General features: G+C 39.6%; 1 protein-coding gene across 4 annotated transcripts in view; it reads right to left on the bottom strand.

Annotated features, from left to right (window-relative positions):
• Positions 1-20,054, bottom strand: part of Tgfbr3 (transforming growth factor beta receptor 3) — a 186,858-nt gene that overhangs the window by 160,977 nt on the left and 5,827 nt on the right. For all 4 annotated transcript variants that reach the window (XM_015500893.2, XM_015500894.2, XM_048814463.1 and 1 more), the window contains one exon: positions 4,435-4,611. In XM_015500893.2, the coding sequence (XP_015356379.1) occupies positions 4,435-4,519 (85 nt within the window). In that variant the 5' untranslated portion in view covers positions 4,520-4,611. The remainder of the gene's footprint in view (positions 1-4,434; positions 4,612-20,054) is intronic.

The following is a 20,054-nucleotide window of genomic DNA, read 5'->3' as shown; positions in this document are numbered from 1 at the left end:
AAAGGATGAATTGTGTAGAAGCAACCGCTAACCCTGGGCTGTGGCTTGCTGCTCCCTGCCTTCTTCACCCTCCACCACAAGCAGAGAAGGAAAAGGAAGGCTTTCCAGGAACAGCCAGCCAAACCCACCAGGCTGGAGCAAGCAGGTTCCTACTCTTCTAACTTGGGCTCATTTCTCATGTTCCACTGGGCTTGCCCCCTCCCAGCAGATCTATAGGGGGCCTTTTACCTCTTTAACCCCCTCTGCTACCAAGAACTCTATGCCTTCCCTCTGATGTAGAGCTTCAAGGACATTTCCATGAAGTGGGAATACTAATAAAGATTACTTAAGGGTCCTTCTGCTCAGATAGCTCTTTCCATCTCTTCTGAGGAGGCCAAAGGGGTTTCATCTGATTCCAGGATGTCTCATTGGTAGCTATTTACTTAGAACTTAATCAGTCAAGCTAAGAGATTTGCTCATTCTACATAAGAAGATGCTAATAGAGCGGCCTTCGGCTAGACTGAGAGCCAACTGTCTGGATTTAAGTTCCAGCTCTAACTTATTAGTCACAGGACATTGTACAAATTGTTAACCAAATTGAGTCTCAGCTTCCTTGTTTGTAAGATGGAGATGATTGTAACCATAATAATACCCACCTCATAGGGTTGTCTTATTAAAACAAAATTAACTAGCAAGCCCTTGATAAACATCAGTCTGTGTCCCAGGACTGTTGTGTCTGAAGCTGATGAGGATAATTTCTTCAGCCTCACTGATGGAGGCCCAGTTTGAATTCTATGATGCATGCCTTGGACCTCAGAGGATGGAGAAAATCCAAACCTCAGAATGAAATTCAAAAGCCTTTCTCTTGATAGTTAAGGTCCTCCACAATCTACTCCCATCCTTCTTTCCAAGTAGACTCCTGCTGTATGTCTACACCATTCTCCAGGTCATCCATCCATTAAAAAAAGAAAAAAAGTCAAGCACTAAATATCAAGTACATGGCAGGCATGGTTCTCCATCTGGTCAGCCCAGAGTCTTTCCCATCCTAGACAGTCTATCCTGAGGACAGAGCTGAAGACTAGAGTTTCCACAAAGCCCTTGCTGGCTGCTCAAGTCCACAAGGGCTTCCTCTTCTGACCCCTCTGAGGTCTTCAGGGTTTTACTTGGCATTTGTCCTACATTGGTTATTTTGTTATATAGTCATATTTTACAAACATAATTAAATGTACAAGCAACTCAGGGATAAATCTTACATTTCTTTGTGTATCCCTAAAAGTCTAGTACTGTGTTTGCATTTAGCAAGGATTTGGTGATAAGTGACTTTTTTTTTTTTTTTTTTGGGTGCTGGGTATCGAACTCAGGGCCTTGTGCTTGTAAGGCAAGCACTCTACCAACTGAGCTATATCCCCAGCCCGATAAGTGATTTCTTAATGTTTCAAAAGGACATAGATGGCTCAAGCAAACCCATTATCATTCTTTCAAAACAAACACCCCTCAGATCAATACTCTCCTATAGTATAGAAGTTTAAAGGCTCAGCCAGGCATAGTGGTGCATGCCTGTAATCCCAGCAGCTAGGGAGGCTGAGGCAGGAGAATCACAAGTTCAAAGCCAGCCTCAGCAACTTACTAAGACCCTATCTCAAAATAAAAAAGGGCTAAGGAGGGCAGGGGGTATAGCTCAGTGGTAGAGTGCTTACTTAGCATGCGTGAGGTACTGGGTTCGATTCTCAGCACCACATATAACTAAGTAAAATAAAAGTCCATTGACAACTAAAGAAGAAGAAGAAGAAGAAAAAGAAGAAGAAGAAGAAGACGGAAAAAATATATATGTGTGTGTGTGTGTGTGTGTGTGTGTATATATATATATATATATATATATATATATATATATATGGCTACGGATGTGGCTCAGTGGTTGAGCACCCCTGGGTTTAATTCCCAGTATCTGAAAAATAAAAGTTTTAATGGCTCAATTTCCAGACCTAGACTTATTAGGTTTATGGTTAACTCTGTCACTTACTAGCTGTGTGACCTTGAGGATGTTACTTAACCCCTCTGTACTTCAGTGTCCTCATCTATAAACAAGATAACCAAACTACCTACACTTCTTAGGGTATTATAAGGATGAAATTAGATAAAGCACTTTGAATGGGACTTGGCACACAGTAAATACTCTTAAAATATTTATTATGATTATTACTATCTTCTTGAAGTACAACTCATGCATAATGCCCCCAAAAGTATAGTATGCAGCACCCACATAGAAAGCTACTAGGTATAGGTATATAAAAAACATTTTCCCCTACTTCTTCATTCATTTGGCCTATTAGGTTATATCACAATAACAACCAACAAACTCTACCTTAAAGACTTCCCTATCTCTGTGCCATTTATCAGTTACCTTATGCTGTCAAAAAAAAAAAAAAATCTACAATGCCACTGTCCCTTTCACTTCTGCAAAGCTTTAAGCATGCATGCAACTAAAAAAAACCATATATATATATATCTCCCCACCATGGCTTGAAAGAAGAAGGAAGGTGTTAAGCAAAACTGATGTGCTACTAAAAACATCAAGGCTATACAGGGCCATCAACCTCACCACATTCCCAAGAAAGACCTTCTTCAGTGTGTTTGTCAGTCTGACTCAGGCATTGATGAAAGCAGAAAGCCCTGCTCAGAGCCACCAAAGGTGGTTTTGTACCTTGTCATCATAGCATGATGTTTCTCTTTCTCTCTCTTCCTCTTACTCTCCTCTCTTGCTACTACTTTTCAATGTGATTTTAATTAAGATCCATTTTAATGCACAGGCCAAAAGGCAAATAACTCTTCAATAATGAGACAAAACGAAACTGCTGACAGAAAATAACAGAAGAATGGGCAGTTCAAATTCACACACTGGCATTCAAAAGGAAACCCAAAACCAAGCAACTTTCTTTCAAAGGATGTGCAATGAGGGGGATATTCTGCTTTCCATCCTCATAAACCAATTTCTCCCAACTGACTTCCACTCAGCCTTCCTAATACCACCCCTGGTCTGAGGCTATGGGGATCCCTAAGGGTGGAATGGTTCCTTCAGTACAACACCCTGGTTAATAGCACAGATGTAAAACCCTCCACTTCCCAGCTTTGTCACACTGAAAGTTATCTAACCTCTCCATATCTCAATTCATCACCTATAAAGTGGCAAAAGTAATTATTTCCAACTCAGAGTTGTGATTATCTAAGCTCATTAAATAAAAAATATCCTTATTCATTTTTATACTCTATAATTGTTCAGCCCAGTGGCTGCCTGTAGTGTATATTCAATAAGTGGTAATTATTACCCCCTCCATCTGTACCCGCAAGTCAACAGCCAAAACCAAGGGACTAATCATTTTTCAAGTCAATGCTTTTCTTGTTGAGACCTGCCAGTTTCCAAAACTGATCCAACAAATTAGTTTATGTGGCCATTAGGGAAAAGACACAGAGCAAATTACAACAAATGGAGTAAATCAAGCTTCCAAATTTATTAAGCAACCCTGACATGGAACACTAAGATGTTGGTGTGGAGGATTGATAACTCTTAATAAAGGAACAACATTCCAAACTATCATTTGCTGATTCTCAGCTCCAACCTAATACTCTGATGGTCTCCAAAAAAATACATGCATTTCTCTATTTTTTTGAAAAAAATATTTATGCTTTTTGTAGCTCTAAGATTGAAACCCAGAGCCTCACACCTGCTAGGCAAGTCAGTGTGCAATATCCCCAGCCTCTTTCTCTACTTTTCAAAAAGTTACATGTTAAAATATCTGAAATACACAAAATTAGCCAGGCAAATCTGTAATCCCAGTGGCTCAGGAGGCTGAGACAAGAGGAACTCAAGTTCAAAGCCAGCCTCTGCAAAATAGCAAGACCCTAAGTAACTCAGTGAAAACCTGTCTAAAAATAAAAAATAAAAAGGGCTGGGGATGTGGCTAAGTGGTAAAATGCCTATGGGTTAAATCCCCAGAACCAAACTATCTATCCATCTACCTATCTATATGAAATAGACAAAATTAAATACCTTCCAAGCATCCCATCCCAAAAGCATCTCTATCCAGGAGGCATATTTACTTTGTAATAGAGAAAATAATAAAAAGTGTCTTTCTTGACATTTTTATTTAGAGACAGCAATGTAAGTATAATCTATCCATGTAAAAAAAATTAAAGTGTGCTAATCATTAGCATATTTTTTCTCTACTTGCCTAAACAAGGTTAGGAAGTATCTGTATTAGTGACATTGGAATGCCTAGTCTAGGCAAACATGTTAGATATCTGTATTGTGGTCAAACATTTTATTTACTTAAAGAACCTAAATATTCAAGTTTTACATGAACATCAGCATGGTGCAAATTCTTCTAAACTGAAGAGATTGAAGAAAAAAATATATCCAAAAGAATATAATGACTATTCAATTTATATGACACAACTCACCTGCAGTGACTAAACAGGAGCTCATCAGGGTAAACATGGCGATCATATAATGGGATGTCATTTTTATTTCTCCAACAGTGCACATCCAGTCACTGCAGCCTATAGTTCTTCGGGTCACAGACAATCTTTGCAAATCAGAAATGGCCTTAAAACCCCTCTTTGCAATGTTCAAATTGCCTGTAAAAAAAATAAATAATTTTCAATAAGAGAACATAGTACAGAAAATTCTTTTCATAAACAAACACACATTAAAGTTAAATTGGCCAGGCACGGTGCACACGCCTATAATCCCAAGGGCTCAGGAGGCTGAGGCAGGAGGATCGAGAGTTCAAAGCCAGCCTCAGCAAAAGCAAGGTGCTAAGCAACCCAGTGAGACCCTGTCTCTAGATAAAACATAAAATAGGGCTGGGGATGTGGCTCAGGGGTGAACTGCCCATGAAGTCAATCCTAGTACCAAAAAAAAAAAAAAAAAAGTTAAATCAAGAATTTCTGAAAGGTGTCAAAGAAAAAAATCTGTCTTAAAAAAATGATAGACTAGTACTGAAGCAAACTAGGGTAGAAATGGTGATAACCCAAATTAAGATTTTTATAGCAAATACTTTAGCAATTGACATGATTATATTTTAACACTTTTAAATCTTTGGGTTTAAGATTGTTTTTACCCACAATCTCTCTATGTTGCCCAGGCTGGTCTCAAACTCCCGAGCTCATGCAAGCCTTCCACCTCAACCTCCTGAGTAGCTAGGACTACAGGCACGTACCTCCACAACCAGATAAATCACGACAATAGAAGAAAATCGAAATGCACCTGTAACACCACCAGTTACATTGTGGTACAATAAACAATGACATGAAACATGCTTTCTCTAGTGCCAGGACACACACACACAAAAATAGCTCTGATTAGAGACTCATTCTAATGTTATAATGACAGGGTTATCACAGGCATCAAATTAAATTACGCTGAGAATCAATCTGAAGAAACAAAGAACCATAAAAAAGGCAAAGCTCTTATTCCATCTGTTTGCTGACATTCTAGCAGATGTCTCCCCTGCCTTTCAGCCCCATCTGGACTAGATGATCCAGAAGATCCTTTCTAACCTTTTCCTATCCAGAGTCTAATCAGAGTCTGCTGGTAGTTTGCTCAACCTGAATATTCCTCCCATGGCTGCTTTACCTCATAAAGACACTTCAAAGTATGATTTCCAGCCTTATATCCCTGAGCTGGTACAACTCCCGGAAGTTGTTCAATTCAACAAATATGTATTGAGCACCTACTATGTTCTAAACATGATTTCTTCTCATCAGCAATAAAAGTTATCCAACAACTGGATAAAAGTTCAAATAATCTGCTTGATCTAAACCCTGGGCAAGGCAGGATGGGGGAGTTTCCCAGAAATCTCTGATACAAAGAAGGGTTGCAACCTTGTCATCCTCACCCAGGAGATGCTATCCACAGAATGAGTTCCTATTGAAGTGGTCTTTGTTCATCAAATGTTAACAGAAAGAAATTTAAAATGGTTCTTCAAGGCTGAAAGTGTAGGTCAATGGCAAAGCACTTGTCTGGCATGAGTGAAGTCCTGGGTTTGATCCCCAGCACCACAAAAAATGAGTAAATAAAATGGGTCTTCACGGATGTAACACTAAATGCCTGTGTGAAAAGGGAAAATTGGGTGTTAGGGGACACAGATAGGAGGAAGCAGGTTCTGGGTTTTGTAATGATACAAAATATGTGAATATTACCTATCTGGAAACAGTAACAATAAAATTGTAACTTCGAAAAGAACTTTTTAGATATACCTTAAAAATAAATTATTATATATGGTTCAATCTTGGTATATGGTGGAAATTAAAAGCCTAGTATAGAAAAAGAAAAGCCTAGTATGAATACAATATGGGTTATGGTGGCAGTTAAAAATCTGCCCAGCTGTGAATCCACCCTGCCACCTACCAATGAGTGATGATTGATGTCAGGCAGATTACTTTTCATGAATGAACCTATCATGTGGTAGGATATGGTAAGTGAGGACTCAGTAAGTACAAATGATGCTTCGAAAAGTGCCTAACACATTAAAAAAATAAACAATCAGTAAATATTAGCTAATATTCTCACTACCTGTTTATTCTCTTTAAGGCAGTTAAACTAATAAAATGGAAAGATCACTGTGTGGTCATTTACGTAAGTCTTAGCTGCTGACAAACCAGTTCAATCATTTGTTTACTGAAAAATAAATGCAACAGACCAAAAGAGGAGATAAGCTAAAGAGCCGTATCACTAAGAGAATAAAGTTGCCAGTGAAGTTGAGGCACAAGTCATTGGTGACACAATGGTCTTGTCTCAATGCCAACTAAATTATATGGCTCATTTGGAAGCCATAAAATAGATCCTTGAAGCCCAACATTTCTGTCACTGTATTTCCACCTCAGACAAAAAGGAAATCTTCTGTTAACAATTTGACAACAATAGGGAAACCTATACTTTCCCTTCAGGAAATCAGATTTCCTGAGTGGATTGATAAGGAGAAAACTCTCTGAAAGAATATGCTATTTCAGCAAATGCTAAGGGCCATTTTTATAAAGCAAAACCCTCCAAGGAGATCCCAGAAGAAGATGGCTTCCCAGAGGACTTTTATGGGGCACATAAACCATACGCAGCACAAGTCTAGAGGGAATATTTAATGAGCATGTGTCACCCCTGCCCACAGCCACAGAGGGTCTGTGGGGCTGTGGCCCATTAATCCAGGGGCTTAAACCAGTTCTGCACAAATCTGTGGAAAGAAAGGCAAATGGTTCTATTAAAAATATAGACTGCAAATTGCTGACAAGAATATTGGGCAATTATTAAAATGCAGCAATTACAGATATAATAAAGCCAAGCTAAACAATTTGATGCCCAAAGGCAAACCACAGCAAGTTTACACCGGATCCTAAAACATCTCCGAGGAAGTCAGAGACAAGTTGAAACTACACACTGCTGTTTCTAACAAAGAGAGAGCTTTCCTTCTTTTAGCATAAAAGTCCCTTCATAATGTAACTTGTTCAAAAAGAAAATAAACTGCAGGGGGGTTTCGGTCTAATCTTCAAAGACAGGATCCTAAGGCAGAGGAGAATGGAAAAGGAAGCATGAGGTTCCCATTCAGCCCGACTTCAGTGTGGACCAACACCTGCACACACCAGTACCTCGACACATGAACCAGGGATCTATTCCCTAGTTAGAAGAATGTGGGTGACTCTGGGCCTCCAATAAGTGGTGGCTTTGAAATAAACCCAGGGAACATGAGCTCCTCTTTTCTGTGAGGTTCTGTCACATTAACTTCACAAAGACCAAGGACTTCAGGCCCTGGCTTTTTGACTTCACTGAATCTCTTTGGACTTTCCAAAAATAGATAGGTCCTCTGAGATCTGCAAGAACAACTGGGGGTAGAATAATCACTTTGCCCACATTTCAAAGCAATGTGTTCCATTCAAGGGGTATGAGAACATTTAGTATTCATAAACTAAGAGAATAAAATTCTGAAAAAGAACTTCATGGATTAAAAAAGAACGTGCTACTAATTTTGCTAATTTCAAGAGTTTGTCTTTGTTCATTTCTGAGGCCATTAAACTGAGCATGCTGTCCCACATTCTCTGGTGATTCAACAAAGCACTCAAGTGAAGACTGGGATTAGATGAAAAACCCTAACCTTAACACCATCCTGGGTTTAAACCAATGTTCAAAAGGAATTGGTTGGGAACAATATTGCCTGGTTGAATTTTTACGGTTGTTGTTGTTTAGTTTTAGAACAAATCTTGGTCTATCTTGGAGAAAAAAAAACTGGAAAAATGGGTGTCTAGCAGTAGGTTAATAATCAGTAAAAAAAGAAAAATACTAACTATCCTTTTGATGGCTAACATATTTACCTATATGAGATTATTCAGTCAACACTACATCATAATTAATTTGTAACTGATCAATTACGCAGTTAAAAATTTTAGCATGCTAAAGATATATGAATGGCTTTTCAAACTGAAAGAGATCCACAGGATTTCATTGATGAAGATGAGCCCCAAATTCCAAGACTTACACTTGCCCAAAATAATAGGACAGAGGCAAGGCTCGGTCTCTGTCCATGACTACCGCTCTACCTCCCAATTTCAGCTCTGTCGTCACAAACTGGAAACCATGTTGTCCTCTCAACATTCAATCTCTGAAAACAAAACAACGTTTTTTCCAAAATAGGGGGAAGTCTGCCATGGCTACTATCAGACACTGATATGCACTCTGCACAAATGATTACTGATCATCACTGTGACTCAACTGCAGGACCATGGTGGCAGTTATAATAAATAAACCATCCTTGGTAATGCTGAACTCAAAGATTTTTAAAAATGCAAAGGGCAAGATGAAGCACGAACCTGTGACTGTCACATTCTAACACTAACACTGTTTTACCTGAAATCAGCAGGAGAAATCAGAGATGGAACAAATTTGAAGATCTCAAGGACACAGACATAGTAGAATTTAAAAATTCCCATTGACTAAATTCAAATAGTAAGAAAAACCTGAGCTACTGGTAGCCTGAACATGGAATGGTTTCAGAAAGATCTTTACAATGTTTACAATCCACCATTTAATTGGGGGAAAAAAATGTTTTCTTTTTTTTTAGAAACACACAGTTAAGTCTGCATGTGATTTTAAGAAAAGCTCATAGAGAAACTGTTCTGATGGCTATTCAACCTGCTATTTAAGGGATTCAGAAAGAAGCAGCATGAATGGCATCAATATCTAGCTTGGCAGCCTATAAAAAGGGGTGTACAGGATGTTAGAATAGATACTGTTGTTTGATGACATTTGGATGCCCTTTAGGACCTGTACACAGAAAGCAAAGCCACCTTATTGTCACAGCAGCGACTCTCAGGTTTCTCTATCACACAAGGGAACTGGACAGTTTCCAATCTGTCTACAATGGTAGACAGATTTGGCACAGAGAAGGAAAAAATCCTGGATTTGGTTGAGAAATCTTTGGAATCATATCTAAGCACAATCGGTATTCAACAAATATTTACCACTACTATGTGCCAGACACTGTTCAAGATGCCAAGGGTTTAGTAACGAAAAAAGGAGCCCACGCTCCTACCCTCCTGGCACTTACATTCTGGCAAAAGTAATATCATTCATTACTTTAGGCAAGCCATTTACTTTTCTGAGCGTCATTGCTTCTAACAATACATCTTTATTTATTGCTTATGCTGTGCCAGGTAACGAGGATATTATGGCCAAGCAAAGAGACATGTTCTTTCCTTAATGGGCTTTAAGTCTGGTGGAAAAAAAAAGAAAACAAGACAAATAATCACAAATATGTAACTACACAATTCTATATGTGCTAGAGGAAGAGTATCCACATCCTAAGGGTAAACAGAGGTTTAAAAGGTCAGGCGAGGCAAGACCCTTCAGGGAGAAGAGGTTTTACAGGTCCTGATTCTGCAGCAAGCCCACAGGAAGAGAAGAGATTCAAAGGGAAGATAAGAAGAGATTCAAAGGGGATGATCAGATTGGAGTTGATGTTGTTTTCTGGTCCTGGGGATTGAAGCCATAGTCTCATACTAGCTAGGCAAGCACTCTGACACTGAGCAACATCCCTATTTATTTATTTGACATAAGGCCTCACTAAATTGCCAAGGCTGCCTCAAACTTTTGCTACTCCTGCCTCTGCCTCTTGAGTAGCTGGGATTACAGGTGTGCACCACCACTTTTTATTTTTCTGGTACTGGGGATTGAACCTGATCCACATCCCCAGCCCTTATTATTTTTTGAGACAGAGTCCCACTAAATTGCCCAGGCTGGCCTCAAACTTGTGATCCTCCTGCTGTGGCCTCCTGAGTTACTGGGATGAAAGGCATATATCACCTTGCTCAGATTGAGTTTTTAAATATTTCCCTGAATGCTGTATGGAATTTCTTACAGCAGGTCAGACAAGAAAGAATGGTGGTTGAAATCAGAATGGAACCTGAGTTTGTTCCTTGGTAAGGAGTAATAACTACACTTAACAAGGTCACAAGGTTGCTATAAGAATCAAATGAGACAGTGCATACACAGCAGAAAAACTATCATTACTTATCATTAATAGGCTGTCTTAACCAAAGACATTTATTATCCTGAGGCCTAGGAGTAATGAAAGTCCCAGCGTGCTGTGGCTGTCAGCAGGAGGAAGTGAAAAGAGGAAGATTACTCCTAAACTGCTTTACTAGTGGGCAGGAATTTCATGTGAAGACTTGTGGGGAGGGAGGCAGAGGGAGGCAGGAGCCACAGAGGGTAGGAGGGGAGCAGAGCTGCTGGGCTCATTCTCTCCTGCTTGCACTGGCCACCTTCAAAGAAAAGGTAGGCTGCCCCTCCAGGGCACAGCCCAGCCTCACCACCCGCTGTCCTAGAATTCTTCCAGCAACCCAAGTGGATTCTAAAAGGCCCAGGCACAACAGACCTCATTCCCAAGTAAAATATATCAACACGGGGAAGGAAGGCATAGATACATTTCCACAAGTTGGTGAAAGACCACTAGTGGATTTTTCACCACCTTGCAATACTCTAAAAAAACGCCTTTTCATATTTATGATTTTTGCATCCAAAGATTTCTGTTGCTTATCATTTATGAGGGTGTGTCCTTTTAAGCTAGAATTAATACAGAACTATATTTGGGAGTTCAAAACCTGGTATACCAACCTCTACCACTCACTCTCCTGTAACATGATAACAACACTTTGATTATAATATATGAGATAGAATGTGGACATGGTACTTAAAAATATTACTTATATTCTGTCCCACAGTCTTTTCTGCACACCGCCCCCTACCCCTGCTTGGCGTTGAGGATTGAACACAGGTCCTCAAGCTTGCCAGGCAAGCTCTCTACCACTGAGCTACCCCCCCAGTCCCACTGTCCATTTTAAATCAATAACAGTCACTGTTGTTTTAATGTTAAAACAGCCCCCAAACTTCCAAAAATAATAAGTCAATTACCAGTAGTGAGACCATATAAATTGTAGTTTATAGAAAGCTTCATATTCATTTTGAGATGAGACTTTATTATCTAGAATTTCAAAAATTCTCCCCATCACCAAAAAAATAATGATTCCAAATTCAATACAAGATCTAAGTCTTAATGATAGTCATGATATTGCAAAACTGCTTCCAAATGATGAGGACGGCACGGTCTCAACATTTCTGGTATAAGTTATAGAGACCTGGCTACATATCCTTCCTCCATTCTACCTATGGTTCCCATATTAGCAGTAGAGGTTTAGCCAGGGGGCGGTAGAACTCAGCCTAGCACTTCCACCAAACCAACCCAACTACTAATAATGAGGAACAAGCTGTCATCAAGAGGATTTACATCATGAAGCTGCAATTATTCCAGCAAAGCTCAGCACACTTAACATTCCCAAGACTACAGTCATCATCCCCCAGGCCCTAGCAAGCACTGGACACTGACAAAAAGCTTCAGGTAGATCTCAGTGGTAGAGCACATCCCTAGCATGTGCAAGAACCTGGGTTAGATTCCAGCACCACAAAAATAAATAAAATATCATGCATACACTACAATAAAAGTTAGTATGGATGAATGACCAAATTGTTAGAACATGTCTTGATAGCAAATGATAAACCAACAGATAAGGGTTGGAACTTCAAGCACCCTCAAAGCAACAGGGGGCAGGAGTTCTGCCATCAATGTATTTTATGAATTCAGACATTCTAGGACTTACTTGCTTCATCTCTATTATTAAAAGATTAAACAAGAAAAAATTTTATTCTACATCTTACATATAATTGTCATTATATGGACTCATGACCAATCCTGAATCCTCTCTAGAAAACAAGACTTCAAAAATATCTGTGGAGAGGTTGGGGGTGTGGCTCAGTGGTAGAGAACTTGCCTGATACATGTGAGGCTGTGGATTCAATCCGCAGCACCATCACACACACACACATACACACACACACACAAAAAAAAAAAACTTTGAAATGTGTAATCATATAATGGCTAGCAGGAATAACATTAAGTTAGAAACTATTATACAACAATCACATTCAACTTGATAACATACAAGAAAATAATATACCAACACTGCATTAGTGTGTTTAATCTATAACTTATTTGAACCAAAAAATATTTAAATGTGGCATGTTCCCAACAATGAAAATTATAAATCAAACACAAAACCTGAATTTTGTCCAGATCTGCTCATTTTATCCAAACCTACCATTTCTATGCTCTTCTTCAAAGTCCAGGAACCCTACTCATTCCCGTCTTCTCATTCCAAAGCCACTTCTAATTAATCCCATCTCACCCTGAACACTGCCTCCTCAACAATTTGTGTATAATTTGTGCCATGTTAACTTCTACTCAGAGCCAACTCAGTATGTTACAGATAAACAAAATCCACTCCAACCCTTTAACTTGATAGATTAGCAAACCAAGGATCAGAAAGACTCCATGACTGACTGGCCCACTGATGCACAGCTAGTTAATGGTAAAGCCAAGGCTTTGGCTAAAGGAAGATATCAGGGCCACAGGGAAATTCTTCCCCTCTGTAATTATTCTGCGCTTATTCAAGTGTTTGTTCCTCATTCCCCTTCTTATTAGAGGCTCACACCCTGCTTTCTTCTCTGACCCCACAGAATATCTGTGACTACTGAGCACCTAGGATATCATTCCATTCTCTCAAACACCCTGTTTGTTCTTGCCTCCGTTTAATTTTTTTAATTTTTATTTTTGGTGTCAGGGATTAAACCCAGGGACACTTGACCACTGAGCCACATTCCCAGCCCTTTCTTTTTCATTTTATTATTATTTAGAGACAGGGTCTCACTAAGTTGCTTAGAGCCTCACTAACTTGTTGCAGCTGGCCTCAAACTTGCAATCCTTCTGCCTCAGCCTCCCTAGTTGCTAGGGTTATAAGCATGTGTCACCCACACCCGGGTATTCCATTTGAGAATGAAAAAAGTAAGGCTTCAAGATGCTAAGAAAGCCTGAGATCACCAACCATTAAGTCCTCGCACCAAGATTTGAGTCCAGGTCTAATTACATAGCCCATCCTCTTACCCACTACAAATTGGGGTTCCTCCAGAAACAGCTGGCTTCCAAAAAAGAAAAAAGGCAGGATCAGTTCCTAATCAAGAAACCACTGTGGATACCAACCAGGCTCCAAATAGGCAGTCACTCTGGTAATAGGCAGTCTGATGAGATCTGACACAGAGACAAATTATTTTGCTTTGAAATCAGGCTTGCAAATATATTTACTTCATTCATTCAGTCATTCAATAAGCATTTATGAGCAAATGATAAACCAACAGATAAGAGATGGAACTTCAAGCATCTACCTCATGTTGGGCCTTGTTTAAGGAGCTGGACACAGAGCAATGAACTAAACACATCTGTTTTCAAAGAGTTTTATCTTCTGATGGGGGGCAGACAGACAACAAATATATGTGTCAAACTGTGGTAAGACCTAGAAAGAAAAATAAAGTAGGGTAAAAAGAGACAGTGATGAGAGGAGGGATGCTATTTTAGCAGGAGGCCAGGGGTGGCCTCCCAGAGGAGGTGGCATGTAAGCACAGAGAGCAAAGCTGTGATAACATCTGAGGGAAATGCATCCCAGGAAGTGGAAATAGCAAAGGCAAAGGTCCTTGGTGCGTTCTACAGTGCTGTGGAAGCATGCAGCCCCCACAGCCCACCGGGGTTCAAATCTCTGCTCTACTTCTTCCAAACAATGTGATTATGGGCAACTTACTTAAACCTCCAGGCCTGATCTGTAAAGCAGGCATAATGTGTCTGTCTTCCTCACAGAGTTGTTAGGAAGATTAAGTAAATTAATACCATTTAAAGCACTTAATACCCAGTATGTTGTTAGGGTTCAGGAAATGATAGCTATGATTATTGTGAAATAGTCATCAATAACTCAGCTCCATTCAGAACAATTCATTTTCAATTGGTGGTTTTGAATCCCAGGGTTAAATTACACTGCTTGGCTCTGTCCATGGCCAACAACTTCCTCCTAAGCCTTAGACTTCCTTGGCTGGGCTTCCTGTCCTGAGGAGAAGAGTCCTGTATGGAACCATACTGATGTTATCTCACTAAGAAGGAGAGGCACATTACTCTAGCTTTACTATTACACTAATATAAATTATGCTCTGCATTCCACACCCCCTGCCCTCCAGAATCCAACACCTCTTCAGGACAGAATTTCTCGCCCCTTAGGTGTAAGTTATTGGTTTCATAGGACTAGTCCCACCCATCTTCACTCCTCGATGGCATCACTGACAGAAGCAAGCAGCAACTTCAACTACAATCCTCCGTCTTCAGAAGGGTTCAAACTGCACTTCAAAATTAAGATGTTAATTGTTTTTTTTTACATCCTTTCTAACATGTTATTTTTGCCTAAAACAAACATTTGTTTTCAAAGAGAACAGAACAGAAAAGCAAAACTCAAAAAAGCATCTGGCCTGGCAGTCTCAAGACTGTTCCTTGGAGCACAGTACCAGCTCTAGAAGATACCAGAAGCCACCAAGGGCATGGGCTCAGAGCTAAAGGAAGATATCAGGGCCACAGGGGAAATTCTTCCCCTCTGCCCAGTACCCTCTCCTCCAGCTCTGTCCCTTACTGCTCTGTTAATTTTTCATCTTTGTATCTGGATGGGTTAGAGGGCAAACCACAGGCAGAGAGAAACCACAGCAAGCCCATGCCTGTTAGAGGTAAAAATTGGGAATCTTCCCAAACCACTTGTAAGGCTGGGGAGAGCCCAGGGTTACTCCTTCAAGTCAGACAATTAAAAAGAGATCAATGTTCTACTCCAACAAGTCTTAAATAAAGCTTTAAAAAATCAGATCCTCCTTCTTCCTGACAGGGCCTGATGTGTTCCCTTTGAATGCCCCGAGCATATGTTTAACTGGAGTATAATGAATCTATAAAATCTTACTTTTTCTCACTCATCTATTCATTCCACAAATATTTAGGGAGTGCCTTCTCTACACCAGGACTGTTCTAGACATGGGAATTGGACAAGGAACAAAACATAAAAATCCTTGCCCTCATGTAACTTCCATTCTAGACAGGGAGACAGATTACAGACAAGACATAGAACTGTGTGTTAGGTAGAAATAAGTGCTAAGAAAACACATAAAGCAGAGACATGCATGTGAGTCTTGAGTTTGTTTCTTTGTTGTGAGCCAGGATCTAAAAGATGTGAACTCTACAGATATTTAGGAGGAAAACATTCAAAGTGAGAAAAACAGTACACATGAAGGCCCTGACACAAAGTGTGCAAGGAAACTCAGGAAACAGAAAGTATTCAGCTAGTATAGAGTAAGCAAGCAGCAGTAAGAGACCTGGGAATGGTCAGCTACCACACAGGACTTCACAGATCACTGTAGGAATTTTGGCTTTTAGTGTGAAAAAGACAGGAGCAGTTGAGAGTTATAAACAAGGCATGATGGGATCTGGCTTAGGTTTTATCAGAGTCACTCTGGCTATTGGGTGGAAACTAGATTACAAATGGGTTGGGGGAAAACTGCTTACTCACTGTGTGATCTTGGAAAGACCACCTTCCCCCTTTGGTTGTTCTCATCTTTAACGGGCCTTAAAGAAGAGTATTCTAAGCCCTGCTCTAATCTCAAATTCTGATTCTGATTTGATTGCCTTCATCTTGTCTATGATTATATTTATATCAACTATAATCCTGACCTTTCCTCAAAGCTTTAACTGCAGTGACACTGAGTTGAAGAATTTAATTTGACAACACATATCATACATCAGGCCCATACTAGACACTCAGGATACAAAGACGGTAACACTCTGTTATGGTTTGGATCTTGAATGTCTCCCAAAGGCCCATATACTAAAGGAACAGTCCCAGTGGTGGCAATATTGGGAGAGAGTAGAATCCTTAAGAAGTAGGGTCTAGTGGGAGATCTTTAGATCTTTGGAAGGGGATTATGAGATCCCCATTCTCTTCCTCTTTTTTGCTTCCCAGACATGAGGTGAATGGTTTTGCCCTGCCACACGGTCCCACCATGATGTGCTACTTCAATACAGGCCCAACACAACAGGGTCAGTAGATCATGGAGTCAAATCTCTAAAATTGTGGTCTAAAATAAATCTTTTTACCTTACTAGGTAATTATCTTGTGTTATACTGATATATAACAGCATAACCGAAGGTCATTAAGGAAGTCCCCAATCTGAGACTGTGGACCACAGAGTAGTATTTGGGTTTGGGAATTAGTTTTAATGGAAAGACTTACAGAATAACCAGGTGTCACTGCAGAATAATAAGCTGCTGAAAGTATGGGTATGAAATGAAAAAACTGGAAGTTCCTGACATAGATATGGCCAATGAAGCACGGAAATGAACAACTAAAGGTAGATTGAGAAATGAAAAGAAAGAGGAAATGCCGCTAATGATTTGTCTCCACCAAAACTCATGTTGAATTCTAATATCCATGTTGAGGTACTAAGAGGATAGGAACTTGATCCAACCATGGTATTTGGATGGGGTGGGGCGGGTTGGAAGGTAATTAAGGTTAAACAGGGCTATAAGGATGGGGCCCTAATCCAATGGGACTGTGGCTTTATAAGGGAAGAGAGACCAGAGCTAGAATGCTCTGTCTACCCCTGCACCTACCTAGAAATTCTGCAACAGGTCCCCCACCAGCAAGAAGTACCTCACCAAATGCAGACACTCAATCTTGAACTTCCAGCCTTTAGAACTGTAAACTGAATAAACCTTATTCTGGATAAGTAAGCCAGTCTTGGCTTTTTTGTTACAGCAACAGAAAATGGACTAATACAAATGCCAACATGTGGGGATCCATCATGGAAAAGGAAGACTGCAGAGAGATCAGGAACATCCAAGGGAAAACCAGAAGTAACGTTGTGGAAACCAAGAGAATCAAATGTGGGGAAAAGAGGAGAGTAAAGCAAAAAACGCATGAGGGAAAGAACAATGAAGATGCTGACTGAAAGCAGGCTCGGAATTTTGCACTTTGCACCTTTTCTGGCTCGTCATGGTGTGGTGGGCGTGGGAGCCTGCCTGCCTCAGGCTGAGAAGTAAATGGAAGGTGAGAAGAAAAGAACCAAAAGCTAACACACCACCAGCTCTGGCAAGACTAGTTGTTATCAGAGATTCTGTACCATCAGGAAAGTCTTATTCAACACTCTGTGGAGGTGTAAGGTGTGAGAAACAGGAACCAAAAGCTGCTACTCGGGGGGTGACCTTCTGGTGATGGAAAGGATGTTTGTTAGTTACCCACCCAGGTCTCATAGGATCACTAATCCTGAAACTAGCAGCAGGCATTCAGAAAGGCTAGTTGCTTCTAGTAAGTGTCGAGGACAACATATCCACCCACATATTGTCCAACTATTAGACCTCTGGCCTCCATTCTCTCCTCACACTAACATCCTTGCATTTTCTCCCTTAGCAGAATACTGCTGAGCAGTAAGGACTGCATTTCAGTTGAAAGAAAGGTAAGTGTAACAAAAGTCCATAGCACCAACGACCACGTGTGGATCTGTGGATCCATAAATTGCATCAATCAGACAGGAAAAGGCTTCACCAAAAATCCAAGCTGGGACCTAAAACACTGGGCCCAGAGCAGTTAGTGTCAGCAGAAGTTGCCTAACTGCCCTTCGATGTGCTCTCTGAGAAAAAGAAAAGAGCCAAAAGAGGAACAAGTCTTTAATCCTAAAATTATTCTGAATTTCCAATACAGAGCACTTGAGAAACATCTGAATTCAACAGAAAAACTAGCAGATTCTTTAAAATGTGCATCTACAATTCTTTCTCCTATACCCTCTGCAAAAAAAAAGCAACCTAACTCCCAAATGATCATTTTTCTTGGCTTAACTTCACTATTTTTTGTGAAACATAATTGGAAACAGACTGATTTTTCCTGGCTTATAGAGAATAAGATCCTTCGGGGTTATAAGAATTGCCAGCTATAGAACCTCAACTTTAGCAAAAATGTCTTTTGCAAAGCTCTTACCTATATACCTACTTGAAATCTATAATAATTCCAAAGAAAACATTTAAATCCCTTATTATTATGCAAAAGTTAACTTTCTCCTAATAAATCAGAGACCTCCCTCCCTCTCCTCACCTCTCTACCCATTTAAGCTAAGTGAAATCCTGCTTTGAGTTCAGCTATCTCCCATTCAGACATTACCAAAAGCCCCACCCAACACGGTATCTACATGGGACACTTTCTAGAGGTATTTTCAATAATCTAGTAGAACTGGTTCTAAAAAAAAAAAAACCCTCTTCACTTAGCCCATAATAAATTTAATGTCTTGAGCATCTTAGAGAGTGAACATATCAAGCAATGAAATAAAGATGCCAACGGACTGAAAAAGGCATAAATATAGGAAAATGTGAAATGTAAGAAATTGGTCATCCTTACCTTGGCTCTTGTCAAAAACATCATGTCCTGCAACTGTGGTAAATAATGTCATGGGTTAAAAACAAAAAGACAGGTGTATCTTCATAAAACAAATCATTCTTCATGATTCATATAGTATATTATGAATATATGACAAGTAACAATTTCTTGAAGGTCACAAAACTCATAAAACTAATAGGAATACTTGTTCAAAAAGCCTTTGGCAAAAAGAGAGACCAGCAATAATAAACATGTTCATTTAGAAGATCAGAAACTTCTCCCACACACATAGGGAAGACCTTACACTGCAATGATGAAAAATGTATGTAATGAGTCAATGGTGCTTTCCCTCCAAGTTGCATTTAATTTGCCAGCCAACTGCACAAAGTCTAATATAACAAAATGAAAGATTTATACTTCGTAGACACTCAAGAGTTTTGTGTTTGAGCAGGTTTTGTTTTACAGAAAAAAAAAGCATAAAAATGAGATAACATAACAACACTGAGGATCATACCAAAGAACTTAGGATACTACCACATGAACATGGATTTTGTAATTAGAATCTAAGTATCTCACCTCGAATAACCTTCCAAGTACAAGGGGTAAAAAAAGCCACTTTCTGCTCTAGAAATTATCATATACTTAGATAATTATGAAATGAAATTTGCAAATAGCCACCAGTGCATTTTTGCTTCCAAGGACCAATATCATACTGTCAAAATACATAAATCACTAAAAATGCTAATAGAATGATACTCTCCAAAGGGACTCTTTTCACACACCAAATGGAATTAAGTATTCATCAAGTTTCCATTAATAAAATAGTGAAAAAGAAATCCAAAGTTCTGTTGGGCCCTCCACTCTGCCTATCGGTAGTATTGGCCTTCCTGTCTGAAATTGCAGACCGTCTCCCAAGGTAATCTGATCAACAGGGAAGCTCAAGGACTAGTGTCTGTAAAGATTGTTTTCTAAAGATCATTTTTTTTCAGGAACTAATAAACTTAAATGTGTTTTTACAAATGGTCCATCTGCGATTTTACACCTAAACCTGACCTTCAGCATATACAAGATAAGCAAATTAGGTACTTGGAAAGACAGAAAAGCAAGTGCTTCATCCTCCTGACACAGCTCCTAACTTGAAAGGCCCCTCTCACTCAGAGTCCAGTGTTCAAGAGGTAGGGAGAGCACATGCTTCTGCATTATTTTTTTTTTTT

The sequence above is a fragment of the Marmota marmota genome, unplaced genomic scaffold (genome assembly GCF_001458135.2).
Source record: "Marmota marmota marmota unplaced genomic scaffold, marMar, whole genome shotgun sequence".
NCBI classification, from domain to species: Eukaryota; Metazoa; Chordata; class Mammalia; order Rodentia; family Sciuridae; genus Marmota; species Marmota marmota.
Note: the sequence above shows the minus strand (reverse complement) of the source record. Positions and strands in the feature narration are given on the sequence as shown.